This window comes from Diabrotica undecimpunctata, chromosome 3 (assembly GCF_040954645.1).
Source record: "Diabrotica undecimpunctata isolate CICGRU chromosome 3, icDiaUnde3, whole genome shotgun sequence".
Taxonomy (NCBI): Eukaryota; Metazoa; Arthropoda; class Insecta; order Coleoptera; family Chrysomelidae; genus Diabrotica; species Diabrotica undecimpunctata.
In genome coordinates this window covers 21,336,975-21,362,896 of record NC_092805.1, presented here as the reverse complement: position 1 = coordinate 21,362,896, position 25,922 = coordinate 21,336,975, and the positions used below count along the sequence as shown (strand labels likewise).

Here is a 25,922-nt window from a genome sequence, read left to right as displayed (position 1 = left end):
TTTTCAATTCTTTCGTTCAATCACGAAACAATACTGACAATACTATAAAGATGAACTGTTCAAAGTTTTAGCAAAATCAGTCGATTTGTTCTCGAGAAATCGTGCCTAGCACACGGAAAAACAAAGTTTCGAGAAAAACGCGTTTTTAAAAGTTTTTAAACCTGTATAACTCCGGTAATATTGTTCGAATTTACTTTAAATTTGGTGTGAATACTCTTTGCTAAAAGAATCGATTTTTTGAAAATACAAGACCCCTTAAGACTCTCTAATTTGCTTTTTTTTAATTTTTAATACCCTTTCAAATAATAAATGTGCAATGCCTTTCCGTATTCGTGTTCCTAGTAAAAATCAACTAAAATCAACATATACAACGATGGAAAAAAATATGCTTGGAGTGTCACAGATACAAGATTAGAAAAACTGAAATAAGACGGAGAATAAAATTTAGGGACATCGTGGAGGAAATAACAATGAAATGGTGATGGGCTGATCATAGCCAGACACGATGATAAAAAGTGGACATGCAAAATCCTTGAGGAATAGGTAGACGTAACAGTAGTAACGGACAAAAAGTGGATGAGATTGGCGCAGACAGAGAAAGCTAAAAGCAATTGGAAATGATCTACAATCAGGAGTTAATTGTGATTTTAAGGTGATAAAAATACAGACAGGGAGAGATAAAAGCAATTGGAAGTGATCTACAATCAGGAGTGGATGGTGATGAGAAGGTGACGAAGAGACAGACAGAGAGAGATGAAAGCAATTGGAAGTCATTTACAATCAGAGAGAGAGAGAGAGAGAGAGAGAGAGAGAGAGAGAAGCGTCCATCTTTGTAACTTTTACTTTATTTATGCAAGGAAAATGTATATATTATAATATGAATTATAGCAAAATTTGGCTTCTACCTCTTAACTTAAATGCTTAAGTTTTATTAATATCAGTTATTGGTTAGTTCCGGAGTGTTTAGATTGTACTCTTGTGTGGAGTAATTCAGATGTTTGGAACATTAAAAAATCCAAGATCTCTCCCTGAAGGGTTTATGTAAGTGTCAGCTAAATACAGTTACATATAAGAATGTAGAAGTGAAGGTTCAATGAATCTGCACTTCTACATTCTTCTAAAATATAGTGTTATAGTGTTATTCCACCGACAAAAGAGATTCAGTAGTACGCTGATTTAAAAAAAAATGTGAAGGAAAACATTCATGGTTCAATTTAATTGTAATAGGTACTTGGAGTATGATTAGGAAGGACAAAAAGGTCAGATGAGCAATGGTATTGGACAAAGCAAATTGATTAATAGTGTATTTGGTTTCTTATCAATTCGCTCGTGTTGTCATCGGGTGCTTTCCGCGTGTTATATAGTCTTCAAATACTAGTAGCCCAGTCTGGTTATACAAAAATCATCGATTTCACGGCAAAATGTTTCGCAGATATCTGAAGCTTTTAAGACATAGGTGGGGGTTACTAGATGACGAATAGATAAAAAGATACTCCTGTTTTTACCTTGCGTTTTTTTTAAACTATAATTTATGGTCAAAATTTGATTTTTTATCTATAAGTTTTTTCCCTTATAATTTAAATAAACAATATTTATACCATTTTTTTATATCAAGAATATCTTTATTTTACCGTTTTTTCAATTAAAATTGATAAATAATTTACGGAGATATTTGCAAAAAAACAGTTTTTTTGCACTAATTTATAAATTTAATTAATTTTTTTATTAACAAAATAAAATGTTATTAATACATTTCAACATTGAGGAATTACCGCCCTTTAAATTAGTGCGAAATTTCCCCCCGATCAGTCAAATATTTTATAAGTTATTTAATTTGTTTATCCCTGAGGCTAATTATTTAAACTATTGAGCTTGCCCTATGCATGATGCTAGACACATTTAACAAATTTCATAGGATTCTTTAAGACGTATACTATCTCAGAAGTTAAATGAATATTAAGTTTTCATCGAAATTATTTACAAAATAAACGTTTGAAAAAGGGGTATATTTTTTACTTATAAACAATTGTAATAACTTCTATATTTTTCAAGCTACAGACTTGTACGTACAACCATTAGATAGCTGGTAAAAAAACTCACATTTGACAAAAAAAAAAATAAACCTTCTATGAACAATATTAACGAAGTTAGCGACAATTTTTTTTGTTAATTATATCTCCATTGTTTATAAACATTAAGAAGTAAAATTTGCACAAATTTTGAATGAAAATCTAAACTTTATATTGAATTTTATAGCTCTATAAAATTCATCCAATTTTTCGAAACTTACCTTTCGAAACGAAGTTACTTTCGAAAGATCGACATAGGAAAGTGGAGGGGAAACTGTTTTAGCTCCTCCCTGCAAAATTTAATATTATGGTTACGGATTTATCATTCAAAAGCTTCAACAGTTCTGTAGGAATTTCATCAGGTCCATTTGCTTTTCCATTTTTAGAGTTTCTTATTGCGTATTCTACTTCTTCTTTCAATATGTCTGTCCCAGTTGCATTGATTATCTGAGTTGTTGTTTCTATCGTCTTCAAATAATTCATTCAGGTATTCTGTCCATCTTTTTATTTTATTCTCTAGATCTACAATAAGATTTCCATCTTTGTCTTTAAGTTTACCTATTTGGCATTTCTTTATGCTTCCTGTTATCTCTTTTACTTTTTTGTGCATATTGAACGCATCGTACTTTTTCTCATAGGTTTCCATTTCTTCACATTGTTCTTTAATCCACTCCTCTTTGGCTTCTTTTATTCTCTTTTTTATGTGTTTATTTATTTCTTTGTATTTGTCTGGGTAATTCTTCATCTTTCTTCTTTGTTCCATCAAGTCTAGTATATCTTGTGTCATCCACCCCTTATTATTTGTTGTTGTTTTTGTAAGATGTTTCTTTCCTGCTGTTTGTATAGCTGTATTTATGTACTTTAATTTTTGGTTAACGTTGTTTGTATCGTTAATTTGTTGCTGCACTGAACGGAGGTTTTCATTTATTTCTTCTCCTGTTTCTTGTCGTATATTTTTGTTTCTAAGTTTATTTAAATCTAGTGCCTTTCTGTGTGGTCTTCTAATCTTTTTTGGTCTCGCCTCTATCACAGTAACTACCGGGTTATGATCTGAGCCTATATCCTGGGTACGTCTTAGTAGATTTAACAGCATTATGATACCTCCTTGCTATCATAATGTAGTCTATTTGATTTCTCACTATTTTTTCTTTGGTATGTTGTGGAGGTGTCCATGTATATAACCGTCGAGGAGGTAATTTGAAAAAGGTATTTGTTATTACGAAGTCTTCACTTTGGCAAAATTGAATCAATCGATATCCTCTGTCATTTCTGTTTCCAAGCCCATATTTTCCTACCTTACCTTGACCCACCTTGGCATTAAGATCGCCCATTAATATGTTAATGTATGGAAAGACTGACTTAATAAGTGAAGACAAACAACCTGCAACAAAAAGGTTTAGACCTGACAGTGAAGTCGAATAAATGAACCAAATTTTAACTTTTAAACCAATGTATGTAAAGAAAATAAAAAAAGTAAAGTTCAATAAACATTGCAAAATTTAATAAGGCAAGTGATGAAAAAATCGACTTATTTTATCAAAACAGTAAGGCAGATTAGATTAATATTGTATATCATATTTGTAAGAAAAATAGAATAAAAATCAATATTGTTAATTATAAAAATACAAACAATTATAATTAATATAAGGAATATAATAATATAATGTGTAAAAAATTACCTGAAATTTAATTTATAAAATATATAAGTATTATTACATCATTGATATAAAATGAAAAAAAATATGTTGATTTTCCGGGATTTTCCGAGATTTATGGGGGGTGAAAATTATGTCATCATTATTAATACTGCGACAGACTATTCGAGCAAATTAAAAAAAAGTAAGTATTTAGGGTGAATTTCAAATGGACTCAATTTTTCCGAGTTTTCCCATATTTTCCGGCCAGTGAAAACTATGTAGTTATTCATATTTCGACGAGCTACCCCAGAATAAAAAAAAGAGGCTTGCAGCTGCAAAGGAAGCCGAGATAATGTAAATTTTTCATACGTGTTGCAATTTGAAGTTCCGATGCCGAAAAAAAAACGGAGCTGAAACAGATATCCTCTCCACTTTCCTATGTCGATCTTTCGAAAGTACCGTCGTTTCGAAAAATTAGATAAATTTTAAAGCTATAAGTTTCAATATAAAGTTTAGATATTCATTCAAAATTTGTGCAAATTTTACTTCTTAATGTTTATAAACAATGGAGATATGATTTTTTTAAAAATAGTCACTAACTTCGTTCCTATTGGTCATAGAAGGTTTTTTATTTTTTAATGTGAGCTTTTTACCAGCTATCCAATGGTTGTACGTACAAGTCTATAGCTTGAAAAATATAGAAGTTATTACAATCGTTTATAAGTAAAAAACATACACCTTTTTCAAACGTTTATTTTGTAAATAATTTCGATGAAAACTCAATATGCATTTAACTTCTGAGATAGTCTAAGTCTTAAAGAATCCTATGAAATTTGCTGAATGTGTCTAGCATCATGCAAAGGGCAAGCTTAATAGTTTAAATAATTATTACTTAATAATTATTATTAATACCATTTTATTTTGTTAATAAAAAAATTAATAAAATTTATAAATTAGTGCAAAAAAACTGCTTTTTTTCAAATATCTCTGTAAATTATTTATCAGTTTTAATTAAAAAAAAACGGGAAAATAAAGATATTCTTGATAATAAAGATATTGTTTATTTAAAATATAAGGGAAAAAATTGATAGACAAAAAATCAAATTGTGACCATAAATTATTGCTTAAAAAAAACGCAAGGTAAAACTAGGAGTATCTTTTCATCTATTCATTATCTAGTATCCCCCACCTATGTCTTAAAAGCTTCAGATATCTGCGAAACATTTTTCCACCTTTTTTTTTTAACCAGACTGGGCTAGAGTGTTTATTTTCCCGTGTAGCTAATATTTGTTTTATTTTTAATTAGAACGTCTCTGATTATACTTGCGTATTGAACTTTTGTTTAATGAACTATAAACATAGATTAAAACATCATTTATATGTTCATTTGAATATAACGATGTACTAAAATAAAAAATATAAATGAATGATTCCAAAAAGTACCAGGTTAAAATAAAATAATTCGCCTAACTTCAAGGTGAATGTTTTATATGTAAGCACAAAAATGTTGTTATTTTTAGATTTCCAGTTTTGAAATATTTGTTTAAGAAGTAATTCCAAACAAGGTGTAAATTTGAATTTTATTATGTTGCGTCATCGCTATTACCAGTCATTATGGTGAAATGTTATCTTTTAGATCTTTCTACTAATGATTTTTGGAAAAATTTTATGTTGCTACGATGTTCCATTATTTTTTTATAAATTCTCACTTATTTCTCCCTTATTACTACATAAGAATTTGTTGTTTTAGTTACGTATATATATTTTCACAATATACATTCATTTGGTAAAGAAATTTATTACGAAACTCGTTCTAAGCCAAAACATTAAACATTATCTACTATTAATAACAATTTCATGCATGTCAACAATTACGAACTCGTGGTACACGTAACTAAGATAGCCACAATAAAATTCATGACATATGAATAAAAACGAATAGTCTTGATATGGACAGCTTTTAGTAAACTGAGCAATACATTCTTCTTCTTCTGGTTCCTATCCGTTTCGGATGTTGGAAATCATATTGGCAATCATGACCTTGCTCGCTGCGGCTCGAAACAGCTCCGTTGAGGTTTTCTTAAACCATGTTCTTAAATTCCGCAGCCATGATATTCTCCTTCTACCGGGTCATTGCTTACCTTTGACTTTACCTTGCAATATAGACTGCAGCAGGGAGTAACGGTGCTGATTTCTCATAACGTGTCCCAGATATTGCAATTTTATGCGTTTGATCGTAAACACAATCTCTGGTTCCTTCTTCATTTTTTCTAGAACTTCCTTGTTCGTGATCCTTGCTGTCCATGATATTCTCAGCATTCTTCTATAAAGCCACATCTCAAATGCTTAAAGTTTTTTAATAGTGGTGTGTGTAAGCGTCCATGCCTCCGCCCTGTACAACAACACAGAGAAAACATAGCATCTCAAATGTCTCATTTTTGTATCTAGGGATATGTTGTGACTTTTGAAGATGGCGCTCATTTTGTTCCAAAGACCGTTCAAGACCGTTCTTGCCTTTCCTATGCGGCACTTTGTTTCCTGTACATTGCTCCACTGTTCGTTTATAATAGTTCTCAGGTAGCAATACTGTTTTACTCGCTCTATCTGCGTCCCATTAATGTATAGATGAGCCCCATTTATATTCTCCTTGCTGATAATCATTTTTTTCGTTTTGTGGGTATTAATGTTTAGTCCGTACTGTTGACTGTACTCGTTTATTCTGTCCATTAGCCTCTGAAGTCCTTCTAAACTATCTGCTATCACCATGGAGTCGTCGGCATATCTAACATTGTTTACTCTTTCACCATTTAGAAGGATGCCTTCGTCTATTCCGTAAAGAGCCTCGTTAAAAATTTTCTCTGAGTACATATTAAATATCAACGGCGATAGGATACATCCCTGTCTAACTCCACGTAGTATTTTTATGTGATCTGTTTCTTCTCCGTTAATTTTCATGTATGCGGTCTGATTTCAGTAGAGTTCTGAAATTATTCTGAGGTCTTCCATGTCATCCAGGTCTTCTTCTTTTAAAATGTTTATCATCTTTTGATGTTGAACTCTGTCAAATGCCTTTTCATAGTCGAATAGCAATAGTTATTTTCATAACATAGTCATAACATAGTCGAATAGCAATTTTCATAGTCGAGCAATACATTAAGAGATCGAATTTGCGCAGTTATCTATAACCAATGTATTCTGGCTGTGCAAAGTGGCTTTAACATCTTATCATCATCATCATCATCTTCATCCCATATTCTGGTGAACTTCTTAGAGTTGTGTTCAGTTCAGTGCTCCATTTTTTGTCGTGTAAATCCTCACACGCATACAGTATCTGGTAATCCCGGTCTCAGGAGACATGTGCGTCCATAGAACATTGGACTCCCATGTCACGACGCGGTGAGGATTGGCCTCGCTCAAGTCAACCGTGAGATTTTGATAAAATAATAAATTGATAAATCAAATAAAGTTTTTAATGCAAATTAATTAATATATTATCCCATTATTCATGATTCTTTTTAGAATATAATGATAATCAAAATGAAATAATTTAAGCAAAAATACAAGATAATAATGAAAATGTATATGATGAATGAATTCTATAGGTATTATATTTAACAAATTTTAAAAATTACTAAAATCATTAAACAAAATTTTGAGGTCAGTTTTGTTGGTTTTTATATTTTTTTTGAGAGATTTTGGGATAAGGATTGGCAGGGAATGGGTGTGGGTTGAGCTCTGCAGAGCTACTTACGTTGCTATCTGATCTAGTCATTGCCAAACAGTTGCGTTTTGGGTCTTCTGTGTTTTCATCGGTGATAGACGCCGTACCTTATCATCTCTCACAGAATGTGGTTCGGGTGGTCTGTCAGTTCGGCGAATTTTATTATAGCTTTTTCATCCATTTGGTTCAGTACTCTTGATCTGGTGCGTATCTCAGAACATTAATCTTTCTGCCACGTATCGAGAGACGTTTGCTGCTTCATGTAGTGTTCTGAGCAGCTTGGATCTTCTTTCTGATCGTCTTGCATGTATGTCCCCTTGTATGGATATTATGATACTTTTGAATGAGCCTTGTCTTCGTTTTGAAGGTTAATTTTCTTCTTTCCCCAATTAGACTTCTGATTTTGGCTTGTACCGTTTTTCATTCTGTACTGTCTTCGTAAGGTGGCTGTGAACGTTAGTTTCTTGTCCCAATTGTTTTTCTGGTTCGCCTCATCTCTTCTTAAACATAACTGATTGGGTTTTCTCAGGATTTACTGCAATTTTGTACTGTATGCATTAGTCTTTTAGGACGTTAGGGACTGTCTGTAGATTTGATGTTGCAATGTCTTGATTTCTGTGTTTCAATCTCGTTCTTATCCACTTTTTATTAGGATTGGATCAGATAATAGGAAAATTACAAGGAAACCTGTTGTGATTCGCATTCTTGCTTGTTTTCCACAGTTCTTCCGCCTTATTAGAGCATATTCGTCCAATGTACAGTTTGTCAAATTCTCTGTTTTGGTTCACAGTTCTCTGTTTCCGTTAGGATATGAGCTAATTACCGAATACGCTGATTTGCTCTGCTTCTCCTTTGGAGGAGCACGAGAAGAAGACCAAAGAAGACTTGGGGAGACACTTTGTCAGGACATGTCGGTAAAGGGGATTAATATTGATATGACCGAACATAAAAACTAATGTTGAAATGCAATTAGGGAAACTGTCCCCGCATATGGATAAAAGCAAACAGAATGATGAGGGAGTTGTTGCGCATGGAGATATATGAATAAACTGATGAAATAATGGATATTTATGACTGAGTAGATATGATAGTACGGTTTTATCAATTTTTCCTTTGCGATTAAGTTGTTTACATGTTGAAATCGATCGATGGACGAGTACTATAGGTAGCTATGTGCTGGTATAGAGTCCTTTAACATCGCAAATGATTTTCTTAAACAAAACACGGAGTGGGAAGCTGATAAGGCTGAAAAACCTCACTAAATCCAAACGTGTTTTGTCGTAATCTCCACAGACCAAAAGTGGGGATCAGAAGGTGACATTAGCCCGTCTTGGTAAACAAAATAAAGGTGGCGCGCTTGGCGATCCTGGTCTCCAAGGTGCTTTGTAGAGAATACACGTGAGTCTCCGAATGGACAAGGAGTCCGAAGATATATTAAACCACTTTCACACATGAGTCCGAAGAGGAGTCAATGCAGATAGATGAAACGTCATAAAAACAAAATAAGTCGAAAATCCAAGAGGTTTGAGGACGAAAGTTTATTCTCCAAAATGTGTTAAAATTGTCCAAATCATTGTTGTTCTTAATGGAAATATTCTTACACCGAATATTCCAAATTTCTGTTGTTTTTATTGATTTTCCTAATTTTTCAATTATATAGCAAATTATCGATTTTATCTATTTTTGTGTGGGATCTTTGACCTTAGTTATTCACGGTAACGTGTGAACGTAATAATTTTGCGGCAAATATAAAAATATACACTACAACCAGAAGCATATTTTGGACGTGCTTAATTTATGCTTAGAATTATGTTAATTGCAATTAAATATTCTTCTTAAAGCAATAAAGTCGAGAATAACAACGAACATTATTGTTTTATTTAACACTAAAATTATCTCACGGGCGCAATTTTCTCTCACGATAAATTTAATGTTTTTTTAACTGGTCACATTTTTTTGGTTTTAATATAGGTATGCATTTATAATTATGAGACAGTTATGTATTAGTCCAACAGGTACTTTTGAAAAATATGTTGGAATAATACTGTAAAATTGGTAAAATAAACTCATGCTTCGTAGTGGAGGAATACATACTACAATAAATTATTATTGTTCTGAAGCTATTTTCTTGTGGCATTTTAAATTAAGGGCCTGCGTAGCGCAAGCGGTAGGATGCTTGACTCGCAAGCCGGTGGTCCGGGGTTCGAATCCCACCGCCGGCAAGAACATCTAGACATTTTAAAAATGTCTATAGGCCCCAGGTCGACTCAGCCTGAATAAAAATGAGTACCTTGGGTAAAACCAGGGGTAATAATAGACGGTTGAAGCGTAGCACTGGCCATGTTACCTTCCTTGTATACCGTAGGCCCTAGATATAGCAGACTACCCTGCTATACTCCCAAAGCCGCGACAGCGGTATAAAACGGGAGACTATTATAATATTATATTTTAAATTAATTACTATTTAAATGGGAATAAGCCACAATTAAAGGTAAAAATACGTTTTTTAACCTTTAATTGTGGCTTATTCCCATTTAAATAGTAATTAATAAATTATTGTATTGCAATAGCAATTGAATTGCTTCACAAATCACATCTAAGGTAAATGAGCCAAATATTGACACCTTAACGTTTGGTTCTAAATAAATCCTACACTTTTATTAATAAATGAATACAAATTTGAATAGTGGTAAAGAAATGTATTTTCTTTAACAATATATTTTAATTATATCAAAAAACTAAACAAAAACTAAATTAAGAATACTTTTTATTGGCGTTGCGAATGGCAATATTAGGATTACAGATCTCCTATTATTGCCACCCATGTCAATATTAGGCACTGCCGAACTACAGTTAAAAGTAATAAATTTTTCTGAAGAAATAAAGGCAATTAAGTAGTATAAACGTAATAAACATTTCTGAAAAATATAACTCAAGAACGTTGAGGTCAAGTAAACTTTTCTTTGTCATCTTTAGTCAATTCTACACAGTCCTCGTGAACATAAACATAGCACAATATGCACAAGTGCGTATCTTCTTTACTGCAGATGTTACAAAGAAAACAATACCACGATTCTTCATTACTTAATTTCTTTGTCATACTGCTTGTTGCTTTTTAAACAACTTTGATTGGATTATTCAATTTTGGTATTGATGCGAACAAATCTTTGGTAACTTGCTGGGCTCTAACAGAACTGTTTAAGCATTTGGAGTCAGAAGTTGTTACTTGATTAGACGCTGGATTACATGTTGCTGTTTCCTTTGTAACCGTATGCCTTTCTGTTTATATTTTATCTCAATTAGTGGACTGTCATCTTCAGAGCTACTGCTCCTCTTAGATCTTTTCATACGTTCATCTTCACTAGAGACATCGTCAAATAAGTCATCCTGAAGACTAAAATCTGATAATGATTGGCTACTTGAGACAGTAATTAAACGCTTCTTTTTTTTGTTATTAGTTTTCTCTGGAACTTGATATCCGCTTGTACTCGCCTTGTTTTTATATGCGGGTTCAATCGACTTGCTAGAACTTCTAACATCTGATAAATCTTGGGAGCTGCTTTTGTTTCTTCTTTGTGAGCGATTAAACTTGGTGCAAAGGCAACGACTTCTTGGACCCAAAATGTCTCAAAGCTTTTAAACACTGATTTGTCGATATTAGTTCTAAATGAAGAGAAATGGTCAAGCCATAAAACAAATTCTTCGTATGTCATACTACCTTTATTTGTGACAATAGCTTCTAAGTCAGGGGGTAAGTGATCAGACCATTCAGGTTTAAACTTTGGCTTTTTAAAAGCACAATAGGCGGTACAGGTTGACCAAGCGCATTTCCGCAACCTATAATTGACAAGTTGTCTCCGTGCTCAGGTGCGGTTAAATGTACCCGTTTTGCCCCCCTTTTAGCTAAAACAATTTGTTGTTTATGGTTTGTCAATCTGCATTCTTTTTCGTTCATATTATATATGCTATCAGGTTTGTCAAATGGGTTTAGTTTTCTGTGGTATCTCTCAATTTATGAAAGAAGTCATCGACTATTGTTGTTTTATTTTTTGTGCTCGAGGCATATTCATTTGTTGAGCTTTTCGTCTAGCTACGTCTGAATGCCTGCACAAGAATAACTTAACATTTTCTTCCAGCTTTATTTGACTAGAAAACGGATATTTGACTAGAATCTTACTTGTAATAGGCATACCTACCGTAGCTAATCTGTAAATTCTTTCGACAAGATCATTTTCTTGCACTGCACCGGTGATCTTCCAAGCTTTCTTACGGGATTTTGTGTTCTGTGATGAAGGTCTAGCGTTGAGCGAGGAATGTTATACTGCTTGGCAGTACCTTTGATGGACATTTCCTTCGGTATAGCGTGCAGCACCTAGCGTAGATCCTATTCTGACCACTCAGTTCGTTTTCTTGACATTCTAAAAAAGAGTTTAATATTTAGTTTCTTATATTGCCACTGGCAAAATTAGAAAATATTAACGATGACATTATTAGGAACAAATGACGTGCAGATAAAAATTCGTAACTGAAAATTGCATTTGAAATAATTCATACAATTCATAAAATAATAACCATTGGAGTGTACTTACCTAAACTTAATTACAAAAATCCAGAAAATTTAATATATCTTGCATAGTCAACGGGAAAAAGAGGTTTATTTATAACGAGGACACGAAAAACAAATAGCGAGCTCCTACATCTGATAGATACCATAGACTAAAATCGCCGAATAGAAAACAAGTTTCTGATAGACAAAGAGACTTGCCACTGTTGCCACCTTACTTGCAACGTCGATACTATCTGTGATATAGAGGGAGGAAGAATTCGGAACAGAGGCAATATTTAGCGCACCTACCTTATATTTATGTTTTGTGTTGCTTCATGTTCTGAAGTCCGTTAAGATAGGAGGTCTTAGGTGGAGAGGGCATGTACAAAATAACCCAGGTAGAAAAACGCTCCTTGATAGACCCATTGGTTAGAGAAGAAGAGGAAGACCCAGAACAAGGTTCCTTGATAACATCGATGAAGACATGAGAATATGGGAATACGTGCTTGGCGGAGAAAGACGATGGATAGGGACGACTGGAGAGAAATTCTTGAGGAGGCTAGGACCCAGAATGATGATGATGTTGCTTCGTGTTCTATAATTAATAAACAGAGGTTATTTAGAATTGTTTACGTCATTGTTGCTCGCAAATAATTTTGTTTGCTTGTAATAAAGTTTGGGAGGGGTTTCATGAAATCCCATTCCACAATGAATTTTAAAAACTCTACAGCTTACCATTTAGAGGCTGTAATATTGGCCTCTTGTAAATGTCTTCTGAGCCTTGACTTTTTAGCAGGAGGTCTGCTTCTGATACCTCTTCATTGTAAAACTCACAAAATGTTGAAACAGCTAATTTCAACTGCTCACTGTTCGCTGAAAGCAAAGTGTGTGTCTGCGCAGTCTCGAAAAATGAAGCCACGGAATCGGTACCACGTCTCAGTAGCTAATTCACCATCCATTCTTTTTTGACGTGGAATTCGTCTTTCGGTCGGAATGTCGTAGTCCTCACATTTTTTTCTGGCAATACCTATTGCTTCATATATAATATGACCATGTTTTTCTTCAATATAAAGACGAAGTGCTCCTATGTTGGTCGTTGATTGATCACGGTTATGCTTTTACCTTGCAATTTGTAAATTTGATTACTAATTGTAAAGCAGCGTCATCTATTGTTTTATGCAATTTTAAAAGCATTTCTAAAATCTTCTAATTTTCAAGTTTGTCCAAGTGTTCACTTGAAGTTTCTTGCTTAACCACTTTAGGATTTAGTTTCCACCACTTCTGGAATTCAGTCGTAAATGCAACTAATGTAGTACCGTTGCTAACAGCAAAAAAACGACAAAAGAAGCAGTACAGATTATTGGTTATAGAATAAACCATCCATGACGAATTTTTTCACCACTAGGCATTACATTATAAAACCATTCTTTTGACTGGTTACAGTTGCAAACGGACCTTCTTTGTTTTGAAAATGTTCACTTCCTTTTTTTTAATCTCATTGCAAAGACTATCTGGAGTATGTACATTCCAATGTGACACATCTTTTACCACCTCAAGTAATTTGATAACATCGTCTTTGATAGTAGTAGAGTTATCAGTAATATCAATATCACTAGTACTTCCAGTGACTTCACCAATTCTTTCTTGTCGCTATTATTTCCTGAAGATGAATTTGGATCATCCCTTTCTTTTGCTTTTCTCCACTGAAATCCACATTTTCTTTTAGATGTATGAACCCCCCAGGCATTTTGTCCGGGTATACGGTACATCTACTGTAAAAAAGTATTCTTAATTATAAATATTATACGTATCATAAAATAAATGCAAAATATATTTATTTGTAGGTTCATAGAGTGCGTTTCCAAAGAACGGAACAAACAAATTTGTATCAAAAATTATCGGAAGCGTGTCCCGTGTCTGAGCCTTCTTCGCTAAAGTTAATTAGTTAGCAAATTTTATATCGAATTAAGTTCCTTCACTGAATACCTACATAATTATTCATAAAAAGTAATCTAGTAGCGATAAATTATTGAAAATATATTATACTATTTTACTATACAAAACAAAACACTGCCAATATTATCCATCATCGTCACTAATAACCATCGTGTTAGAATCTATGGAGAGGACATCACGTGACTAAAAACGACCTCACTTCGGCCATATTGTTATGACCGTTTTGACAGATCGTGTATGATTGTTTACGTTTGTTGTTTTTCGAATATGTTTAGTTTTATAATACTTTTATAAAAATTTTAATATTATGTTGTGATAGTGCATAATAATGGTTTCTTGTAAATTCTTGTTCTCAACGTAGTTGCAGTAGCAGAAACAATGTTAATAAAAAATCTTTAGGAATAACGTTCCACATAAAAATGTATTGCACTTTTTTAGATTATGATTAAATCTTTTGAATAACTAGTCATATTTGTATAGTAGTTTTAATATTATTGAGTCAGCCGCGATCCCACCGCCATATTGGTATGATCGTTAGCCACACCTACTGACGCCGTTTTTAATACACACGTCAATATGCTCATAGCTTCTCCATAGATTCTAACTCGATGCTAATAACTCACCTTGTATACAGCTCACATCCAATTTAGAATTTTGTTCGTGTCTCAAGAATATACTTAGTTATTCAACTATTTGAGCTCAAATCTTACAAATTAGTAAATTAAACTAAACTGACCAATTCACTTACCTTAGTTAAAATCAAAATCAATTTGGTTTAATATTTTATTTTATAAAATGTCTTTTTACCGCTTGTATATATGGTTCCAAGCATCTCTCTGCAATGGTAATCAACAGTGTAACAAAAGTTACTTGAGCATGTTCAACGCCGAGATACTAATCATTCAATACGAAGAGTTATTGAGTTGTAAGTTGCTGGAGACCAGTAGGAGAGGAATACTAGAGGCTAAAGACCTGGTGAGAGGCGCTTGTACAGGGCATTGTTATTGGTATGACTAAAGATAGAAACTCATGGAGATATGGGAAACTAACTCCGAATAGGAATAAGACAAACATAATGATAATGTAAAATAAACCGTTTATTAATGTTTCGCCATTACAATCGAAACATAATCATCAAAATAACCAGTCAACTGGTATTTGTATAAAGTGATAATTATACTTTAGGAAGATTCTACGATTTGAAAATAGAAAAGTAACAGATAATTTTAGTTCTCATTTAAGTGGCAATTGTTCCCATTAGAAATTGAAAACCTGACATTAGATAAACGATTTTTATATAAAAGTAGCCAAATAAACGGCACCGAGAATTATTTAATTACTTCGCATAATCCATATGTTTGAAACGTGCATATACGTAAACAAAATGCAGAGAGATTCTGCAAATCATCCAACATTTTTATTTAGAATAATTGCCATAAACATGCCAAGACAAATTATTATCTGTTGTCATAGCTCTCCGATATTTCCTATACCGCATTTGATTAATGTCTGGGAAATGTAACCTCATTATACATACATCGGAAGAGGCTTAGGATATTTTTAGATATAGATTTATTTTTTGCTGGAACTATTTTAGATAACTAATAATACATTATGCTTCAACGTATATGGGCAAATTCCCATTACTTTTCATTAAAAAAAAAAAAACAAAATGGCACACTAAGTCTTTCAAACGGGTTTTATTACTTATATTATTACTTGAAAATGAGGAAAACCGCGCGTGATAAAATTTAACGAAATACTGAATGCTATAGAAAAAAAAATGCATAGTTGCTTTTTACAATTTAAAAATGCGGTTATCGTTACATATCAGGTCTCTATAAGGGCTGATTTTTTTCGTTTAGACTTATATTTGTAAGATGTGTAATAAGAAATGTATATTTCAATTATGCACCCCCCTAAAATGGCTACTGAAAAATTATTTAATTAATTTGTAAGGTTTTCTCGTCAATAACTTTTCGAGGAATAAATATTTTATAATTCTTTATTTTAGGGAAGGACTATACGACACAGGCTGTTGAATATTTCTCAGAAAAACTCGCACAATACGGCGAGGGAACCGAAGTGCCTATTCGAAGCCTTTTGGGACACAGGTCTCAAGCAAGTCCCGAAGTTCGCCATGTATCCGGGCAACATTTTCACGAATTCAGGGAATTCCTTTCGAAACATCCGGAAACTTTTATGGTGGACGACGAAAAAGAGAGTGTCATTTTAGCTAATTTCGAATCTGTGAAAAGCCATTGTCCTCCCGAATTACATTTCCAACCTGACGTTAAGATCGATCCTCAAGAGACTCAGGCGTTGTTAGACTTTCTGGCACAGTGTATCGAGGTAAGTAGAAATTGAACACTTTAGCAGATTTAAGTTTATCGTTACCAACACTTAGAGCTCGTTTGATTCGTTTATTGAAGTGAATCATATTTAATTTACGAATTATTCTTTTTTTTTCTGTAGGTGATAACCTGTAGAAACCTTTTTTATTTTAGTCGTTTAACGCCTGATTCCCCTTAATAAGTTACTGGTGGGCTCTAATAACCTGGTTCTCATATCTCCCTCTAAGTCTTCCTCTCAGTTCTTTTATTTCTGGAATCCATCTGGGATTCCATTCAACTTTTTTAATCAGGGAGTATTTTCTTGTTCTATATGTAACATCTTTGTAGGTCTCCGTGCTTTGATGAGTCCGACTATATCTTTTCTGTCCTCCATTTTCCGTTTTTATCAAACCGACATTTATTCGCAAAATTCTGCTCTAAGATAGTCTTTCAACATTTCTTCAAACTTTTTAGGCACAATTTGTCATCTACGTATACGATTAACGGTTTAATTGCCACAAATTTTTATTTGTATTCCTGCTTAAGTTCTTGTTTATTCATCATCATCATCATCATCCAGCCCCGTTTTCACATCCATTGTTGGATATAGGCCTCCTCCAAACGTCTCCAGTTCTCTCTATCTCTAGCTGCTGCAATCCAGTTTGTTTCTATTCTCCTTAGGTCGTCGGTCCATCGGGTGGGTGGTCTGCCTCGACTTCGCTTGTCGGCTCTTGGTCTCCACTCCAATAATCTCTTCGTCCATCTTCCGTCTTCCATTCTAGCAACATGTCCAGCCCACCTCCACTTTTGTTTATTGATTCGCAGTATAATATCGTCAACGCCAGTTCGTCGGCGTATCTCCTCATTTCTCACGCGATCTTTCAAGGTCAGACCCAGCATTGATCTCTCCATTCGCCTTTGTGTTACCCTCAGTTTTTCGGCAGTAGCTTTCGTTAAAGTTAGGGTCTCTGCTCCGTAGGTCAAGACTGGTAGGATGCATTGGTTAAATGCCTTCCTTTTCAGGTGAATTGGAGTATTTGTTTTAAAAATGTCTCTCATCCTCCCATATGCCGCCCATCCCAACGTGATTCGTCTATTTAGCTCGCAGGTTTGGTTGTCTCTGGTTATTCTGATTTCATGACCCAAGTATGTGTATTTATCGATTAATTCTACCTTGTTGTTATTGATCTGTATCTCTTCGCTGGGAACCATATTGGTCATCATTTTGGTTTTCTCGAAATTTATCTCCAGCCCAGTTTCTTGTAGTATGTAATTCAGTTCTTGGAGCAAGTCTTTGATCTCTCCCAGATTATCTGACAGAAGCACGATATCGTCCGCAAAACGTAGATGGTTTAATCTTTCTCCATCGATGGATATTCCTTTCTGTTGCCATGTTAGTCTTTTAAATGCATACTCAAGAACGGTAATGAACAGCTTTGGTGACATGGTATCACCTTGCCTGACTCCCCTTTTTATCTTTATCTTATTAGTTGCTGAATGTAGACTTATGGTTGTTGTGGCATTTTCATATATATTTTTAACTATATTACAATATCTGTGGTCGACCCTGCAATCTTGTAGTGCTCTTAAGATGGACGGTAATTCCACTGTATCAAACGCCTTTTTAAAGTCTACAAATATCAATGCCAAGGGACGGTTATATTCGTTAGTTTTTTCTATCAGGGTTTTTAGGCACTGCAGGTGATCATTTGTGCCGTAATTAGGGCGGAAACCGGCTTGTTCCCGAGGTTGGTAAAAATCCAGCTTTGTCTCTAATCTGTTCGTTATTATTCGGGTGTATAATTTATAAAGATGGTTAAGGAGACTGATTGGTCTGTATCTTTCCAGGTCTGCTATATCTCCCTTCTTGTGTAAGAGTATTGAATTACACAAGAAGGGAGACTAATACAGTTATTGAATTATTCCACTTTGTTGGGATATTTTGATTCCATAGACATAGATTAAAGAGCTTTTGAATTTTGGTTATCAGTACTGAGCCTCCTATCTTTATCGCTTCCGTGTTTATTCGGTTCCTATTATTTCTATAATTTCCTCGTGTCTTTCACTTAATTTAATGTGTTGTATTTTTTTTATGGATTTTCCTTATGGTTAGGGTGGATCGGGGCAGGACCCATTTATGAACCTTTCAGATACTTAGACCTCCTAAGACGGGTCCATTGTATCACTCCTATCGCACACAATAGGCCCATAAGGATCTAGTCTTTGCCGTTTCTGGAGCTCAGGGTGTTCCGGGCTCCCATATCTGCAGTGATCAGTAGGGGATGGATTTCTCTTACTATGACCGAAAAAAAACCTTACTGTCTTAAAACCGAAACTAAGAAGGAAGGTCAGGGTATGAAGATTTCCAAGATTTTATACATCTATTACGGCGTAAGTAAAGATAAACATGCTCAAGCAGGAGTCTTCATTCTGATAAAAAAGAAACTTGCATATGTTAAGAAAGGTTTATGAATAGGATTGAAAAGGACGTAAAATTGAGGTTGTAGGGGTTAAAATGTGACAATGTAAAGGATGAAGAAAAAGAGTCTGTGTTTGAACAGTTGAAGGCTTATTGAAGTATGTGAACATTTCTCTCTTCTTCTTCTTCTTAAAGTGCCTATCCATTCCGGATGTTGGCGATCATCACTGCTGTCTTTACTTTGTTTATTGCAGCGCGGAACAGTTCAGTGGTAGTCGTGTTATACCACTTTCGTAAATTTTGAAGCCAGGAAATGCGTCTTCTTCCCGGTCCTCTCTTACCATTTACTTTCCCTTGGAGAATCAGCTGGAGAATGCCGTAACGTTCTTGATTTCTCATTACATGTCCTAGATATTCCAACTTTTTAGTTTTGACGGTCATGAGAATTTCACATTCTTTCCCCATTCTACGCAGGACCTCCACATTAGTAACTCTGTCAACCCAGGATATACGTAAGATGCGCCTATAACACCACATTTCGAAAGCTTCGAGCCGATTCATAGATGCAACAGTCAGTGTCCATGCTTCCATTCCGTAGAGCAGAACTGTGAATATGTAGCAGTTCAATAGACGGCATTTTATTTTTAATGATATGTCTCGACTGTTGAAAATGGTTCTCATTCTAACGAATGCTGCTTTTGCTTTTATTATTCGCTGTTTAATTTCTGTTGAGTGGTCCCATTGGCTATTTAAATTGGTGCCTAGATATGTATATTGCTCGACTCTTTCGATATTCTGTTGGTTGATTGTAAGTTGAGCGTTTAGTATTGGTTTTTTACTAATTGTCATAAATTTGGTTTTCTTTATGTTAAGAGCTAGTCCGTATCTGTTGCTGACTTCTGTTATGCGATTTGTTAATATCTGTAAGTCATTCAGATTATCGGCAAAAACTATAGTGTCATCTGCATATCTAATGTTATTCAACCATTCACCGTTTATTAGTATTCCTTTCGCACAACCGTCTAAAGCTTCCTTAAATATAAATTTCTCTCTAAAAATATTAAATGGTTTCTATGAACACAAAGCCATTCACAAAAATACACCTGTTATACCGGTATCTTAAAAACAACGAAAAGTTAAGCACGGTGGACAGGAGGAATACTTGATTACCAAAAGTCGAAAGAAATTGATTGATTGAATTATATTTTAACACATATTCCTTAATTATGTCGTAAAAATTTTACCAATTTATCTAAAATTTTAACTTTTAGGTAAAGGGTCCGATATTAGTAGAACAACTCTTCCAAATAGTCAGCTGCAATCTTCCAGAAAGCATGTGGACGAACCTCTTCAACACCCCTACTCAGCTAACTAGTTTTCTGAGATTGTTTTCTGACAGCTTCCATATCCAGTCCAACCTCGTGACGTTGATTCAGCCACCAAAAATTAGCCAAAAGCATATGTCTGCGCAAGTGACTCTGATGAAAGAATACAAGAAGAGTAACGAAGAGTTGAAAAATGCCAAAAATTTGTCTATTGATGTTGGGAACAATATTATGGAAAAAGTGGAGAAGGTAAGAAACTACTAATAATTCTTTTATAAAAAATGTATTTATTTCTTAATTGTGCCTCCTTTAGGTTAAAATACGTTGTTCAACATTATTCTAAAAACAAAATATTGTGCTCCGAGCGCAATTTGAAATGTACTTATTAACTACTGAGCTTATGATATTATTTATTTATTTGACGCAAACGTTTTCAAGCCACATAAGTTTTGTAATCTGAGACTATATGAGTGAACTATGAGACTATATGTCAAAAGTGAAGTGGAAAATACAAAAATAGTCACAGGTCATTGAAATTTGCAAATCTAAGAATGCTTTCGATTCTCATATTAACTTCATTAAGAACAATACTTTGGAACCATACACGATAAATCTGAATCCTTTGACCCCACCAAAAGTTAGATTAACCAATAACTCGAACAGTCGATATCTTCTAGAAAGATTAAAGGAACCAGATATCTTGAAAGCCATTAAACTACATCTTGCTTTTCTACACGACCAACCTGCTTCAGTATGTTACGAAGGATTCACCAACACAAGCGTTAAACTCTTTTTGATTCTACAGAATCATGTTCTTCCCGCTATTCTCACTCTTCCTGTTGTAAATCTGGAGAATGTTTGGTTTCATGAAGACGGCTATTTAGATCACAACGCTCGAATAATTAGGGAGTACTTAAACAATACTTTAATTATCAACAATACTTTGATCACCCTGAGGCTAGAGCCAAACTTTGGATGAAAACCGAATAAGAGAAGTCTCCAATTCTGTTACAGCAGAAACTCTTTTCATCTGTCTCTAGAAGTCTTTATGGCAGCCTGGGATACTGTTTGTTTAGCCATATAAAGTCAAATATTTGAATAATTTCTGTAGGGCATAAAGAATTATTTCTTATTTTATTAGGAATTATTTTTTATTTTCAATAAGAGTATAATTTTTGTTTTTTTATTTTTAAAGAACTGCGCCTTTATTTTTAATACAATCACGAAAAATTGTTCACGTTATTTAAAACCGATAAAAATGCACCGCCTTATAAAGGTCAGCGTATTTTTATCGAGTTTGTTATAAGAAATGAACCGGACATACGTAATGAAAATAAAAATCGACAGACGGAGGTGTATATCCCATGCATTGTTATGTGATACTAAATAATTTTCTCGTTTTCTGTCAAGGTGTCGGACGGGATCGGAGAATTACAATTAAGTAGATCGGAGAGGCAATTTTGCCGATTTTAGCGCTGTATGTAGTGTGCAATATCTAATCCAAAACTTAACGTACTGTATAATACAAAGAGACTGACTGTTGCAATACAGGCCCGTTTCCCTAGTTCCCCGAAGTTATCTGCAAAGTTGCCTTATAGCTGCATTATTCATAACAAAATGATTTTGGTGTATTATAGGTTAGGTAATGTTAGGCCGTTTGCATAGACATATAATACAAATAGACTGACTGCTGCCATACAGCCTCGTTCCCCCAGTGCGACAGAGAAAACTGACTCAAAGCAGTCTGCATCTCTTTCTAATAGACCACGTGACCTACCCATTGGTCATTTAGGTCACGTCGTCGATAAACCCGGCCTAGAAAGAGATGCAGGGACTGCTTTGCGTCAGTTTTCTCTGTCTCACTGGGGGAACGGGCATGTATTGCAACAGTCAGTCTATTTGTATTATAGGTCTATGTTTTTCACAATATTGTCTTAACCTCACTTTCTAAGCTAACCTCAATTTGTTTAATTTTGATAATGAAACATGTTTCATTGTCTTTAACTACACTAAAAGTTGTTTTGCATTTGTTGAATGAGTTTTGTTAAAATTTATTAATTCCTAATTGCCATGTTTTTATTATTTTCCAAGTTAAACCTATATTATTTTTAGACTGAGAAAGTGGACCGAAGAGAAAAATCGTCTCCGTCTCCTCCAGTCGAAAAACCCGCTCAGTTGTCTCCAAGGTCTCTTAGTGATAGATTAAAACAGCCGAAAATACAAGCAAAATCGATGAGCCCCGAGCCTCCAGTTTCTCCTGTGCAACCTGTACAACCTACAGTTTCACAAACGGATGATAGAAGTAGAGTTAATTTTAGATTAGGTAAGATGTTGTTTTTATTAGTGTCATAATTTTATTATTGTTTCCTTTATAATACTTGGGGTGACAGTAGGTTATGTGATTTATCGATATTTACCATGGTTCCGGATAAAGTAATAAGAAATAACACTTCATTAAAAAGTCCCGGACCCAACTAATATAACAACTTTTAAACAAAGTTTGAGTTTTGATGAACCTACTCTCCTTTTAGAGCGATACACTGATTTCAACGGTTTTTTTTGTAGAAGGATTTCTTTAGCCTCAAAAATGTTTGCAATAATCTACTCGTTTGATCCTAGTCTCTTTCCCTGGAGCATTTTTTACGGTCTACTAACAGCCAGTCTTCCTTGAAAGCCAAATTAGAAAAATACTGTGGTCGCAGACGAAATTCGAAGAACAATTCATGTATTTTGGGATTTTGGTGATTTCATTTTGTATTAACCCACAATCATTTATGATGACATTAGTAAGAGTTTCAAAATTCCATTTTGATTTTATATTGCAAAATTTAGTTTAAAAAAATCCATAACCAAATTGATATACCGTTGCGAATCGAGATATACAGGACTTGACGAACATCTGAACTTTAACGTTCGAAATACTTTGATTATTTGTTACACACACGTTGAATCTTGTTTTAATCGAAAGACTTTTATGCTACATTACAGTAAAAAGTACCCAAAGTTTACCACGAGAACCTGCTTATTTTTAACTTATAGAAAATTATTATAATTAAATATTTCAAATTTCTGTAATGATTAAAAGTTAAATGTCTTTGTCCAGTCTCTCGTATTTTGTGAAGCTTTCTCAACTTAAAAGTGCCACCACTTAAATCGACAAATTATATATATATATATATATATATATATATATATATATATATATATATATATATATATATATATATACAATCTGTTTATAACGTTCTCTTCTATCCTTGTCGGTTCTTTCTCTTCTTAGAGAGAAGGCTGACAAATTTATATAAAGAAAAATTACTCACGATATTTGAGCTGGAAAGCAGATTAACTGGACATTGTCCTCCAGTATAGTCAACTCTTGAATACATGGATGGCTCCATATTCAGCTGAAGGGAAACTCGCTTGCCAATCTGAACAAAACGTGAGATAGACTGGGACTACGCGGATATACTTAGGATTACGTAGGACTAAACGTTAGATTATGCTTAAACTAATATTAGGCTGATATTGGCCTGATACTGGATTGACATTGGATTATACTTATGGCCCTAATTAATTAAAAAACAAAGTCAAAATAGGTGAAATAACAGAAGATATAGTCGGTTCGATATTCCCAGTCCGAACTGTCTAGTGAATTTAGTAATTATTTTTTTGCGAAGTTAGTTACTTTTTGACAGACTAGAAGTGGCTGGAAATTACTATACAACCAAGCACACGTACTCATAGCCAATATTAATGGTAAACAAACTAAATAGTAAATAAAATAGAACTTTACGAATTACCGACAATCAATATTTATTTATCTGCACCATATAATAAATAGTTATAATAAATTATAACAACTGAAATATATTTTTTAAATATATACTACTCAAAATTTTATGGGTTTAGTATACACTTCCACTATTTTTATATATATGTATATATATATATATATATATATATATATATATATATATATATATATATATATATATATATATATATATATAATATATATTAATTCTTCTTTTTTTAATGAAAGAAGTCTAATAAAAGTTAATTTAAGCTGTTAATACTGTGAGCTAGGAACTTTTGTGTTGTAGGTTTCCAGCTATGAATCTGTCAAAATATGGCCGAGTTGAGCGAATGGACCTTAAATATAAAGGAATACGAAAAATAGCTTACCCTTTTTCAGGGGTCTTGAAAGACACAAGTCGAACTTTACTGCATACTGGCACGGGCGAAAATGAAATTAGCTCAAAAAATATTCATTTTTATAGAGAGAATGCATATTCAAAAGGGGGTACCGCACCATAACGGGATATTTTTCTGCACTTCTTTAAAAGATTAGCTTCTATATTTGCAAATAAAAGCATGTCCGGACAAAATTCGTTGATTTAAGAGCGTTTCGGGAAACAAACATGTAAGGGATAAAAAAGGTTCAAACGAAACTGTTCGGTACTTGAAGTACAGCGGTAAATTTAATTAAGTAACGGTTGTTTCGTACAGAGGATTTACAATACAATCATAAACACAGAATATTTAGGTCCATTTTCGGTTAAATCTCTAATGGATTATAAAGGAATATTATTACACTAAGCTGTGTTTTTTGAAAGGGTTTTATTACGGCTAAGTGCAGTTAAACCCAACGGTTAGTCAAAATAGATGAGTCTAACAAAATAATTTCGTGGGAAAGAAATTAAAATTATATACGGGGTGATTTTTTGTATGTATTTGTCAAAAATTACAATTTATGTATTTTTTTTTGGTTTATTTGAATGCTCCAGTCTAATACTTATTAGAGTAATCATCATAGGTCGTTGGTAATATTTTCACCATTTACATTTTAGGTACTCCAGTAAGGCAAAATTCTCAAAGTTCCCAAAACTCCCAAGACAGTCAGGATGAAAGAATTATATCGCAACAGGCTAACCCTACTGTTCAGAAGCCACCAGTGAAACCAAATTCCACGTATAACCAAAGCTTAAAACAACGTATCAATAATCTAGTACTGAAGACTCTGCAAGAGAACACTGGTAGAGAACAACGACAAGGCATGATGAACCAACATATCACGCACACCGATAGCTGGAAAACTAAACTCTTTCAGAATACTAGGTAAGTGAACGTATATAACATGACACGTTTGCAATTGAACAACACGATGCGTGATTATAACATAGCAAGACAAATAAGGAAACACGTTTTATACTCTTTATCAATCAATTTACACATATTGTCTACATTAAAGTACTTCATTAGAGAACCTGTACGAAATGTTCGGGGATCTGGTTATTTAAATTATTTCTCTCTGTTTGTAGAGTAATTTGCACGCCCCGTGAATGTCAGTTAGTCATCGATGATATAATCAGTAAAGCAGAACGAACAAGACCCAATCCTTCCTGGCCGTTCACACCGGAAAACGTGGTCGTAGCTTTCGATTGCGAAGGAATAAATTTAGGAGTGAAGGGTCAACTCACCTTGATGCAAATAGCGACTATGAGCGGATTTTGTTACGTATTTGATTTGATTTCTTGTCCCGAAATGATAGAATACGGACTTAGGCGTTTGTTAGAATCTGCCACTGTTATCAAGGTAAGGTTTTTAGCCAATTTATATTAGCAACAATATAATAGTGCGTTTTTAGGTTGTTCATGACTGCCGAAACGATTCAGTGAATCTCTTCAATCAGTACAACATAACGATGCGTATGGTTTTCGATACACAAGCTGCACATGCCATTTTGACATATCAAGACACCAAAAGACCTGTTTATAAAGCCAAAAGTATAGCATTAAATGCTCTGTGCGAGTGTTATGGAGCTCCAATAAATCCAATGAAAGATCAACTAAAAAGTATATATAGGTAATACCTACACCTTTACATAATTTCTAGCAAGTTTATTGCATTGTGTTG

At 33.8% G+C, this 25,922-nt stretch overlaps 1 protein-coding gene across 1 annotated transcript in view; it reads left to right on the top strand.

Moving 5' to 3' along the window:
* Positions 1 to 25,922, top strand: part of egl (Egl_like_exo domain-containing protein) — a 51,892-nt gene that overhangs the window by 8,109 nt on the left and 17,861 nt on the right. The window contains exons 2-7 of the mRNA XM_072525472.1: positions 15,944 to 16,281; positions 19,953 to 20,255; positions 22,119 to 22,329; positions 24,857 to 25,124; positions 25,328 to 25,601; positions 25,654 to 25,871. Of these exons, the coding sequence (XP_072381573.1) occupies positions 15,944 to 16,281; positions 19,953 to 20,255; positions 22,119 to 22,329; positions 24,857 to 25,124; positions 25,328 to 25,601; positions 25,654 to 25,871 (1,612 nt within the window). The remainder of the gene's footprint in view (positions 1 to 15,943; positions 16,282 to 19,952; positions 20,256 to 22,118; positions 22,330 to 24,856; positions 25,125 to 25,327; positions 25,602 to 25,653; positions 25,872 to 25,922) is intronic.